Source organism: Sceloporus occidentalis, unplaced genomic scaffold (genome assembly GCF_023333645.1).
Source record: "Sceloporus occidentalis isolate IW3139 unplaced genomic scaffold, rSceOcc1.0.p SCAF_389, whole genome shotgun sequence".
In the NCBI taxonomy this organism is placed as follows: Eukaryota; Metazoa; Chordata; class Lepidosauria; order Squamata; family Phrynosomatidae; genus Sceloporus; species Sceloporus occidentalis.
In genome coordinates this window covers 328,414-341,539 of record NW_028317369.1, presented here as the reverse complement: position 1 = coordinate 341,539, position 13,126 = coordinate 328,414, and the positions used below count along the sequence as shown (strand labels likewise).

General features: G+C 37.8%; 1 protein-coding gene across 5 annotated transcripts in view; it reads left to right on the top strand.

The window, feature by feature from the left end:
• Window positions 1-821: 821 nt before the first annotated feature.
• The window catches only part of LOC149273264 (core histone macro-H2A.1-like), a 28,894-nt gene continuing 16,589 nt past the window's right edge, over window positions 822-13,126 (top strand). The window contains exons 1-5 of one of the 5 annotated variants that reach the window (XM_089506527.1): window positions 822-993; window positions 1,555-1,661; window positions 3,937-4,134; window positions 4,274-4,381; window positions 8,009-8,099. In XM_089506527.1, coding sequence (XP_089362653.1) covers window positions 822-993; window positions 1,555-1,661; window positions 3,937-4,134; window positions 4,274-4,381; window positions 8,009-8,099 — 676 coding nt within the window. Of the gene's footprint in view, window positions 994-1,554; window positions 1,662-3,936; window positions 4,135-4,270; window positions 4,382-6,397; window positions 6,498-8,008; window positions 8,100-13,126 lie in introns of all 5 variants that reach the window. The other 4 variants (XM_089506525.1, XM_089506526.1, XM_089506523.1 and 1 more) reach the window with 4 other exon arrangements.

Here is a 13,126-nt window from a genome sequence, read left to right as displayed (position 1 = left end):
CCCATTAAACCATACATTTTTTTTAAATTTAACATCATATGGGTATTTGAAATCTTAGTATTTTTAACTCTTTCCATGCCAGAGAAGATACAGTACTAATCACATTGTGAGGCAAAATCTTGTGCATCCTGTGGTGAGTTTTTGCTATGGAGAGGTTTCAGCACCACCATTTAAGCTCTTATTATATATGATGAATGTTGATGCCCTGGGGAGGGGCCAAATAGGGCCCCTGCTGCAGATTTCAGTGTTGCTGAATGCCTCAATCTTAGATCGGTTTCTGAGCTTATTTAATGCTATGGCGTGCCAGGCATGTCAGTGGTTGTTAAGGGGTTAATGAATATGATAGCTGCGTGGCCACTTTATATTTTCGTTTTATCCACCTTGCAAATGCTTGGGGGGATTCAGCGAATTCCCCCCCATTATGCACCCGCCATCTGCTAAATGTAATTCAGGAGATGTGTTGTGTTCTTTCAATGAGAACACTTTCCTACTACTGATTGGCTGCTTAAAAGAGCCAGTCAGTGGCAACAAATGTCAGACCACTGAATAAGAGGGTTGCTGCTTCTAGGTCAGGTAAGTGTTTTTAATTTTGGAAGAATTCTTATTAAAGTACTCAGAGTTCTCCTTTAGAGGGCATGTCAGGGAAATTAGACCATCCTTTTAATTACATCTGTGGAAAACAGCACACTCCAATTTGTACACAATTATGTTAATAATTGATATAATGCACATGGGTCTACATTAGATAGTGAGGTTTAATAATATTAGACATGTAAAAGCTATGTAACTACATTCTTCACAGTTTGCTGACCTCAACCAGGATGTCTAGCAGAGGAGGTAAAAAGAAGACAACAAAAACTTCCAGGTCTGCAAAGGCTGGGGTCATTTTTCCTGTGGGCAGAATGCTGCGTTACATTAAAAAAGGACACCCTAAATACAGAATTGGAGTTGGTGCACCAGTGTACATGGCTGCTGTACTGGAATATCTGACTGGTAAGAAAAGTTGGGGCTTAATCACATATGAATCACACATGGTTGGTATTTTTTGGCCAACAGTAACCCAAAAAGTATTTCTGTGTACCTCATGGTTCTTATCTGCCATCACATTATAGGTGTCAGCATAATTGTGATCCATCAAGAAAGTACTGTGAGTCTAAGGAACAGTGAAGTATTGATGCAGGTGGAGTATGCTACTGGTCAAGTCGCTGACTGGCATACCCATTAGCTTTAATAATAGATGTATTGCTCATTTTAATTTGTACTACGTACTGTTATTTAGTGTATAGATGTAGGTTTAGTGGGGCCAGATTATAGCATCATAGAGTGAAGACATGAAGCAAAGCCAGCAGCGACATTCCCACTGCCACTTATGCTTAAAAGCTACTGAGAGGGCAGGTGGAATATTTTTTACTGTGAAGAATATTGGGTAATATTGCTTCTTGTTCAGTGTTACAGAAATAATTCATGATATGTTGTGCTTCCCAAAATTGTGGCTCAAGGGTTATATAATAAGATGAGACAAAGCGTGGAATCACTCTTTCTTATTTTTACTAGCGGAGATTCTGGAACTTGCAGGAAATGCAGCAAGAGACAATAAAAAGGGAAGGGTTACGCCAAGGCACATCCTTCTTGCTATCGCAAATGATGAGGAATTAAATCAGGTAATACAATTAACTAAATGTATTTTATATGTAACTGCTATTATGTTTTTGTAGTGCACAGAGGAACAAATAATGACCTAAAGAGCAATCTTCCTCACTTCCTCCATTCACCTTTAATTGGTTTGTATGTATTTGTTTAATGTGTTTCTCACAAAAAATGAGTCTTTCTTATGACTTCTTTGGACAGGGGGATATCCATCAACATGCTTTTAAAACGACCTCAATAAAAACACAAACATTTAAGACTCAGGGATCGACAAATCCCAGGCGCCAGGTCTCCATGGCGACAGAGAATTTTGTCCTGGCGCCTAGGTTTTGTCAGCCTCTTACATCCATAAAAAAATGTGGATGTAAGAGGCTGAGTAACCACACGGGGGCGCTGCTGCTGCTGTCTGCCCAGTAGTCTGGGCAGACAGCACAGCCACTCAGAGCCCGCCCCCGAGCCTGAGATCCCTCCCACGGAGTGATCCTGTAGGCTGAAACCGCGGTTGCTGCAAAACCAGCAATCGTGTTATCAGCTGCCACACGCAGCTTCAGGGAAGGGGGTTGTGTGTTGATTGGTTCCCCACACAAGTGTGGGGACCTGACCCAACACCCCCCTGCTGCCTGATCGCTCCATGAGAGCGACAGTGCAGCGTTAACCCCTTCAATGTCGCGATCGTGGCATTTAGGGGTTAATTCCCGTTTTGTACGGGGCTCTGCTGCTGGTGGTCTGCCTGGAAGCCCAGGCAGACCAGCAACAGCAAAAACGCTCCCACAAGCCCTTTGATGATTCCTGTAGGCATGGAAGCCTACAGCAGTCATCAGAGACTCCCCTCCCTGCAATGGCTGCTCTATAGACCAGCTATTGAGTCCCAGCTGCCAGAGCCAGCTTCAGGGACAGGGGAGAAGGTTCTTTGGTCTCCACATGAGTGTGGACACCAGCCCCAACACCCCCCTGCTGCCTGATCGCTCCATGAGAGCGACAGTGCAGCGTTAACCCCTTCAATGCCACACTTGTGTATGACACATTCGTGGCATTGCAGGGGTTAACATTTTTCCCCACAAGCTTGTGGGGACTAAATATCAGTCAATGATGTGCTCCAATGGAACATCAGCATCGAAAGAGTTAAAAAAACCCAAATTAATAATAAAAAAAAAACAGCACTGACCTGAAAGTCCAGGGTGCTTCCAGGTCAAATGCTGTGAGTTTAGTAAGTGGGCTGATGATGATCCGATCACTCCTAACCAACTGTTAGTTTAAAAAAATCCTGGCTCCTAACTTTTTTACCTGGCGCCTAGATTCACAACAAATTTGTCAAGCCCTGATTTAAGTCCATTAGTTTCTTGCTTTTTGTTCTTTTTTACTTCTTCCTTCCAGTTTTTTTTATGTATATCTCAGACGCTACTTCACTTATTTTGACTGAACAAATATAGACGTTGAAAATTTACAGATTCCGTGTTAAAGTGGTGGAGGGTCTATGATTATTTCATGCCATATTGTTATTTATTTGGTTTTAAAAAAAATTGTGTGCAAATGACAAGACCTTCTTGGGAAGCAATAATTTGCAGTAAAGTCTTATGGATGCTTTTCCTTCCCGTTTAAAAATGACAAAAAATTAAAAAAGGATAACTAATGCATACATTATATAGTACAGGAAAAACAACAACAACAACAACAACAACTTATGAATGTTTCCAGATGACTTTACATTCAAAATAAATAAATTCCTTAAAATATTCTTACATAAACTCAATCTGTAGTGACATTTTATGTAGTAGTTATTTTACTCGGTAGTTAGCATAACTTGTTTTTAAACACTAGAGTGCGCTGTGGGACTTCTCTTTTGTTAGTGCAAACACATCGAAAACTATACATTTTTTTTCACTATCAATATTTGAAAGAAACTATATATTTCTATTTGCATATACTTCCTACTGATCTAATGTCTCACTAGATTAACAGTCTGTCATGAATTATGTCCTTAGGTTGGAGTTAAGGCATTAACAGTCAAATCTTTCATGCTCAGTTCTCTAGTAATAACTTCTTTTAGTGTGGACAGTGCAAATTCCAACAGTTCTTAATTAATGTTTGAAATCTTCTTTTGGGCTTTAAGGTTGATCGCTATTTCAGATGGATGGTTGATTGTTGTGATATTTACCTTTTATAAAAAATTCAAGTTTTCCTTGTTTTGTATTATTCGTATGATGTTTATTAAAATAATGTAGCAAAATATTACCTTCTGTTTTATTTTAACAAACTTTTTTTGACTTTTTTAATGCTTTCATGTTTCAGCTTTTAAAAGGAGTCACAATAGCCAGTGGTGGTGTTTTACCAAATATTCATCCAGAATTATTAGCAAAGAAGCGTGGATCCAAAGGAAAACTGGAAGCTATCATTACTCCACCACCAGCGAAGAAAGCCAAAACATCTTTGCCTAAAAAAGTGTTGTCAAAGAAACCTGGGTCTAGAAAAGGAATGAGGAAATCTAAGGTATCTTTTATCGCTGCCTGATTTTATATATACTGAGCTATAAAAAATAGGAGTGTAATCCATTACATACAGAATTTTATGTAATTCATATTTATATTGTGCCGTTTTTATTTATCAATGTTTTGCATATGGTTAGAAGAAGCAAGGAGAAGTCAGCAAAGCAGCAAGTGCAGACAGTACAACAGAAGGAACACCAGCAGATGGGTTCACTGTTCTGTCTACAAAAAGCCTTTTCCTTGGACAAAAGGTAAGCATAGCCAACTAACTCCTAAAAACGATATTAAGATTCAGTGTTACTTCATCTTTTTTTTTTTTTTTTGTTCAAATTCTTCAATACCCCAACTCTAATTAGAAGATTACTAAGTAATTGTGAATGTATAACAAATTAAAACATATACCCTACGCTGTTATACTGTTCAGTTATGTTAACAGAAGTCACAGCAACCCACATGCCAACCAGAAAAGGTATACCTACCCAGCTCACATAACCCTACACAGTCCTGTCAGTTATTGGCCTTTTCAGTGTTTTTTTTTTTAGTATCTTTCACCTGCCAAAATGTATAGGGTATGCTTAAAAGTGAAGCCAATACCTCAGGGGTAAGACTTTAGAGCACCAGGGTAACATTTCCAACCATTCTCCTCTCTGATGAATCTTCAGTTATAATATACAATGAAGATCTGCCTAAATGCAATGTAGCTCTCATTGCTACTTATCCCATTAAAGTGAGTGTTGCCAATGCCCAAATACAGGAACTCTTTTAGAATGTCTTGCGGTAATTCAGTATGCCTGAAGCCAAATAAAACATTATAGGTGGAGGTCTCCTATTGTGCGTCATTTCTAAACGCAAAATCCAATGTGTAATTCCAGCTGCTCATTCTGACCACAGAACGCAGAGATATAGAGTCTCATGTAAAAATATTTAAAAAATTGAGTAAAAGCGCAGAACAGTGAGCACGGAACCAAATGAAAATCCCTGCTCAAAATCTATACATTTGCAGTAAAATAACTCTTTAGGAAAGTTATTTACTTAATTGAAAATTCTGCCCCATGTGGTTTAACCCATTAAGCACAATGCATTGTAAGCCTGTACATGTATGGGCTTTGTCATGAAGGGGTTAAAACTTCCACTAGATGCCCTTTACCTACAATCTTTAAATATGATGATTTCCTTAGACTTGGTTTTAGGAAACAAAATGCGTCAATGACCCATGTTAGTCTCTTAAAAAATGTTAATGTTATGAAAAAAGCAAGTTTACAGGAGAGTTGTGGTTTTAACTCACTAACTTCATTAGTCATTATGAATGGTCAACACTAGCAAGTTTCTACGGCAAGAAGGGTTCTGCTGTCCCTGGATAATGCATAATTCAATATGTAGGGAAAATAAATCTTGCTGATTTAACTATACATTATACAAGATGAGTCTAGCTCTTCCTTCAGCAGAAGCTCATTGGGGCTGGCTCTTCATAATGTATAGTGAAGTGAGGGAACTTAAAACTGTCCATTTAGTGAATAAACCCCAAAACGTTCTGGGTGAGTTGAAATAGTGAGATAACTTTGTAACTTAATGCAGCAAGTAGAGTTACTATATGAATGATCATCCCTAGTGGGATTTCCCTGCAATGATTTTTGGTTGGCCCTGTAGTCGGCATATTTAACTCAAGCATTCTTCTTGAATGTCTTACAAATTGAACGATGTGTTTTTGTAGGGCCAACTATGCCCTTCTTCCAGATAAATTAGCAAGGGCTAGCCTTTTACAATGCATAGTGAAAATATATCTTTGAAAACCCAACTTTCATGAAATCCCTCTTCCCAAGAGCTTGCTTTAGTACACACAAAGCAGAAAGACATGGGCAAACAGGCAGATGTGTGTAGACAAAACCAAATCCACTAATAATTTTAGCAACATACAAACCAATTCCAGCGTCACTGACAGCCTTACTGTCTTTGATGTAATTTATGTATTGTTGTCAAAAAACTTCTCAGTGCCAGCTACTGTATTTTATTTAACCAAACTGTCTAAACTATATACTCTCTCCATTTTCTTTTGAACGTACATTAATATTTTAAGGTCATTGTGTTAAAGTATTGTTTTTTTTTTTTCTTCTTTTGAACTTGTCGTCATTATTTATTTTATTTACACTTTTGATTCTATGTTTTAATTTGCAGTGATTCTGCTTCTGGCTCTGTCGCATGCTATGTTTCTGCTTTTCTGAAATTTTCCTGCTCCCCTATTACCTCCTTCCCCATGCTTTTCTTTTCAGCTGAACCTAATTCACAGTGAAATCAATAATTTAGCTGGATTTGAGGTGGAGGCTGTTATCAACCCTACCAATGCTGACATTGACCTTAAAGACGATATAGGTAAACAGGACTTGGTTTTGATATAGCTAATGGTTCAGGGATAATTATAGACCTAGACAATCTTACCATAGAAAAATTATATTGTTGTCTATCATGAAAAACTAATAATTTAGAGAAACCTAATGTGTTTCTATTGTTCTATAATTATCTCACACTGTTAGCTGCTTCTTTGTTTCTAACTTAAGTTAAACGCCTTTATGCAGCTTCACAAAAGGAAGTTTCTCCATTAAGGGCAAGTAAATAAAAAAAAAAAATGCTACCCTGTTTTAACAGTGGAAGACAATTACCTGGCCAAATTAAATAGATTTAAAAATAAACAAACAATATTTTAACTATATTTATAAATATAATTTTCTATTTGAGTTTTGTCTGGTGATTTTATAAAGGGATAAGAGTTGATGGAGATCACATGTATTACTGTGTTATGAATTTGAGCTAGGTAGTAGAAATTGGTCATCTGAATCTTTAGACTAGAATATGTGACATGGCAATTCTGGGAAAAAGCCCCCTTAATTTAACAGATGGGTCTCTGAGCCAGTAGCTCCCTAAGTTGGTGGCCTTTAGCCTTAAAACCCTGTAGAGTTAATTTTGAGTTAAAACTAATTCTATAATGTCCTTTTTAAGGACTGGTGCCCAGAATTGTACAGCATATTCAAGGTGACGTCTTACCAATGATCTGTAAAGAGGCAAGATGATATCCTTCTCCCGTAAATCAATACCTCTTTTTATGCATGCCAAAACCGTATTGGCCCTCGCAGCTGCTTGCTGGCATTGCGCACTGTTGTCAAGTCTGTTGTCTACCATTATTCCTAAGTCCTTCCCATTGGTAGTTTTCCCCAAGGATATTCCATTCATAGTATAGGTTGCATTGTTATTAGTTTTACCATAATGCATAACTTTGCATTTATCTATGTTGAACCTCATTTATCTATATTGACCCTAGTAATAAATCTTAGCTTTGTAAATCTTATTCTTAATCATGTTTTATTATAAAATAATGGCATCTTTTTGATTTAGAACTATTAAATACATGTCTTTCCCTAAGTAAAATATTTGTTCTATACAAAATGGAGAAACTTTCTTTTGTTATTGCGTTATCAACTATCATTTTAACATATTTCTCTTTTAGTTAAGCTGGTTGTAGTTGGGGATGTGAGATATAAAATATAATTCAAGTAATACTCAACAATATATGACTGTAACAACTCTTTTTTCGAAGAACACGTATACGAAGTATCATCATCTACAACCAACTTGTTTTCTGCTTTAAACCAAAGCGGCAATCAAAACATGGTGTTGCTTGCCAATGTAACAATTATATATTCTAAAATGAATTGGTGTTTTTGGGTTGGTCAGTGCTACTGAATACCATAATCTGTTATGCACATTTTTAGCATTTATTCTACTTCTCTCACAACCGCTTTTTTTGTAGGAAAACAAGGATTGAGGTAAAAATCTTGAATATGTTCTTTATCCCACACGGTTGACATACATTTGTTTGCCTATTATAGTTGCAAGTTGTAAAGGCTGACATTGCCAACATCGACAGTGATGCTGTCGTTCACCCGACAAACTCTGATCTCTACACCGGTGGTGAAGTAGGTAATGAAAAGTTTAGTCATGGAGAGTTTTACATCTGTATGCATGGTAGATTGGCGGCAGAAGCTTGCTTTAATTTCCAGCTGAGTAAATCTGCATTTCTTTAACTACTTTCTGAAACCTTGACTAAACCAACTAACTGCTACAATAGCTTTTAAATTGCCTATTCTTCAGTGATGCTCCAGTCTTATGAAGATAAAGCATGCAATCCAAAGCACTCATTGCGTGGGTACACGGAAGATTCTGTGTGTTGCAATATTATTGTAGGGAAAACAAAATGTATTTGTTCGGAAGCTTTAGTTAGAACATCCTAGAAGCTCCTCACTGGACCTTTGTGTATGATGATATACTCTTAAGCTAAATCATATATACGGGATATACAAGGATTTCAACACATTTTCATACAAAATAACTAAGCTGATCATATATATTCAATATCCTTTTTAGCTTAAAACATGTAACATGTATTGTTAAAAAGGTTAACATCAAAATAAATTAACATTTTAGAGAATATGTGATCAGTTGCTTATGCACACATATTTCTGAGACTGAGATTTTTTACTGATTCTGAAACACGGTAAAAACAAAAAACAAAACAAGCAAAATCCCTAGTAAAAGGGGAATATTTTTGTCTTTAATTGTAGTTTTTTTTAAAATAAAATAGTAATGAATTTACTTCACACATAATCAGTGATGCATATGCAATGCCATAAATGTGTCTTAACAGTTCATGTTTCATGTAATTGGACAACATATCGGAGCACAGGAGAACACATGGCTTTTATACATTTTGGTGAAACCATAATTTAGGCTTTAACAAAAGAATGAAAATCTTAAAAATACACGTTATCGTGTATTCTATTTGTTTGTGTTTTTGGTTTTATTTAGGATTATTAGTATTGCTTAATTAAACAGCATTTTGCTAGAACAGGGGTGTCCAAGTTTTTTCTGCAGTGGGCCACTTCATCAGAATTGTATACGTGCGCGGGCCGCACTCATTTTTCACTGTGAGAAAATATGGCCTTTAATAAGATATGCAGATTAAAATAAAGTAAATGACACAAAACCTTTACTTTTCCTCTCACTGATTTCTGGGCCTAGAAAGTTTTGTGACTACAAATTCAGGATTCTGGATAAGTTAAAATGAAATAGTTCTATTTATCCTAGGGATGCACCTAAATGAAAACTCTGGACCAAAGCCAAAAATTCAGGGTTCACTTAGCCAAAACTGAAAATGACCCCCCACACACTTTTAATAAAAGTAAGTTGCACACCAAAATTGTACAAAAAAATTATATATTACGATTGTTAACAGCAATCTCAGGCATACCCAGATTCCAGTATGTACTGGTTGGCTGGGCATTGTACCAGTAATTTTTGTAACCACACTTTTATTAAAAGTAACACACCACATTGGACAAAAAAATCAACAATATGACTTTGCATGTTAGGAGTGTGATTGCTAACAGAAAACACACTCTTTTCATACCCAGGCAACCAGTAAATGCTGGAACCTAGGCATAATGGGACCGTGATTGCTGTTAGCAATCACACTCCTATCATGCCAACCCAGCCAGTACATGCTGGTACATGGTGGCTGTAAGTGCAGACCCCATACTGCTGGCAGCATCAATACACATGGGGGGCAGCTAGCCAGGTTTCAGCATGTACTGGCTGACTTGGCATGATAGGAGTGTGATTGCTAACAGCATCTCCCCACAGAGGAGGCAGGACTGGAGCAGAGAATAGACCCTCCCACAAGTAAGTGGCAGAGCTTGTGATCCTGGCTGCCGATCTCACGCAGGCCGCATTTGGCCCGCGGGCCGCATGTTGGACGCCCCTGTGCTAGAAGGATCCGCACTCTTCCACCTCTTATTCTAATTGGCGTTTCTTGGGGATTCATGCTAGTGTTTCTAAACTTTTCTGTTGGTGTAGTTCAAGAACATTTGTTACCTTTAGTTCCAAAGCAAGTAAATAGTTTAAAATGTACATTTTTAGGAAGGGCTACATTAACCCCCTTTGCAGCAATAAGTAACATGCTGTGTTCTGGCATTGTGTATATAAAGGGTGGGGCATGCCCTTCGCTGTATAATGTGTTGTGATTGAAAGATCTGGCTGCTTTCTACTGAGCATGTGCTTATATAATCAGCCATCGATCATATATATTTTTTTCAAAAATGCCAACCCTGAAAATTACCTGCTGCTGCTTCCAAATTGTAATAAATGTCATGCTTTTCAGTTTTCACACACTTTTTATAGTTTGGTACTAATGAATATTGCATTATATGTATAAATATGGTTTGATGGTTATGTATAAGGGTACCTCTGGGTGAGTAATGCGGAGCCCATTCTATTGTTTACCACCAGGCAGTATAATAAGGGTGCTTGTGTGGCGGCTTAACCCCTTGATGACAATTGACGGTCCGGGCACGTCACCGGAAGACAAACCGTTAACGACAATTGACGTGCCAGGACCGTCATGACTTCAAACGGTGTTGCTGTAATTCAGCAACGCCATCATCGGCACTAGGGGCCATGTCTGGCCCCTCCCCGGGGCGTCAACATCCGCCCCTTTTAAAAGCGTTTAGGAGGCGATCAACGATCGCCTCCTAAACTTAAATGGTGTCGCTGGAATGCCTCGATCAGGAGGCATTCAGCGACACCAAACACTTACCCCAGGATGGACTGTGACCGCTCTGGAGAGCAGCTCCGCAGCTGCACGTTATCTTCACCATCCGCAAGATGGCGGCGGCCCATGAAAAAAAATAATAAAGATGAAAAAGTTCGCTAGATGGTCTCCAGACCCTCTAGAGAACTCTGGCTCCACTTGCAGGTTGAATACAGGTACTGCATTCAACCATGCAAATCAATGGAGCCCAGCTTTCTAATCACAGTGTGATTAGTAAAAAATTAAAAAAATAAAATTAATAATAATTAGAAAAAATAGTAAAAAAAAACAGTAAAATGTAAAAATAATTTCCCACTGATGTCACTATCAGGGGAACCTTCAAGTGGAAAAAAATGTAAAAAAGGCAAAAATAATAAAATATATATATATAAAAAATATATTTTTGTGAGCAAGTCCTAAAATTAGCACATTAGCTCACATGGAAAGAGTTAAAACCAATTCTCGCATGGAAAGAGTTAAAATACTGGCATATTAAATACTCATGGGGTGTCTACTTTTAAAAAAATGTATGATCTGATTGGGTAAATTGAATTGGCCGGGTTCAACAATGTCCCAATTAACACTGGGGGAAGGATGGCCACACATCTAATTTCCAATTAGAAAAATGCACACGTCCCAAATGTGGCCTTTTAGTTCCCCCCAAAAATGACAAACCCATGCATGTGGGGTACCACTGCGCTCAGGAGATGTTGCTGAACACATATTGGGGTGTTGTGTGACAGCGGCATAAACCAGGAGCTGTAAATTCATACATAAAGTAGGTGTGTGTGGGGGAAAAATACACACAAAAAAATACTACTGCAAGTTTGAAAAAATGCTGGTGGTAAAATGCGTGCATGGAAAGAGTTAAAATACCAGCATTTAAAATACCCTGGGGTGTCTAGTTTTCAAAAATATATGGTTTTATTGGGCACAATGAAATGGCCCGGCTCAAAGATGTACCAAATAGGGCATGGATCCCCCAAATGCCAAAGTTCAACACTGAAAAATGCGCATGTCCCAAATGTGGCCCTTTTGCCCCTAAACAGCCAGCCAAAATCATTCATGTGAGGCATCGCTGTACTCAGGAGATGTTGCTAAACACATATTGGGGTGTTTTATGATACTGACATATACCAGAACCTGTTTATTCATACCTGAAGTAAAATGCGTGTGAAAAAACAAATGCAAAAAAATGACTACCACAAAGTTTGACAAAGACTTGTGGTAGATATGGTGCATGGAAAGGGTTAAAATACTAGCATTTGAAATACCCTGGGGTGTCTAGTTTTCAAAAATATATGATTTGATGGGGTAAATAGCATTGGCCGGCTTCAAAGATACCCGAAATGGCACATGGGGGGAAGAATTACCAGATTTGGAAAAACTGGCTTTGAAATGGCAAAACGCTACATGTACTTATTGCCCCATAATGTGTAGAAAAAGCGAAAAAACATAAAAACATTGGGTATTTCTAAACTCAGGACAAATAGTAGAATCTATTTAGCAGGTTTTTTCATTACCTTTTATAGATGAGTAAAATATTTTTCAACTAAAAGTTAGAAAAAGTAATTTTTTTTCTAAATTTTTCACCATATTTTATACTTTTTTAATAATACAATCAAAACAATGCCATCTAAAGAAAGCCCTTCTTGTCCTGAAAAAAACAATATATAATGTGTGTGGGTTCAGTAAACGGGGGAAAGAAGAAAATTACAGCTAAACACGAGCAGTGCAGAAATGTTAAAACGGCCATTGTCCCAAAGGGTACAAAAAGTAAAATCAGCCTTTGTCACGAAGGGGTTAAAGCATAAAATGCATCACAAGGTAGCAACTCCCACAGACGGCACAGCAGAAAATCTTTCCATGCAAATACTTAATTAAATAGAAAAGGAAGCACGGACAGTATGTTTTGTCTATTGTAAGAATTAGAGTTGAGGATAATGTCTGTTGTGGCACCACCGTTGGAAGTATCCGTTTTGGGCAGACTTGACTAGCTGGTCCAGGCTGTAGGCAGTCAAAGGGGTTGTCAACCCATCCTAGAATCAAGAATTTCACACAATTGCACTGCAGTTAAACATTATGAACCCAATACAAAATATAGTTAAATGGAGACGTTTGAAGTTTTCCATAATAATGGTGGCACTTGTTTACCCAGTATGCCACAGTATGCTATATTGGATGAGGCTCAGTCTTCATAATCAGAACAATGCATCGGTAAACAATGCATATTGGCAAGACATAGGTTGCTAAATGTTGTATGGGGCAAACCCAAATTTCTGTTAAAGTGATGGAAATTTGTGCTTGTAAGCAGTGATTTATTTACTTTGGGGCTACCCTAGGCCTAACCTATTGCAGCGCT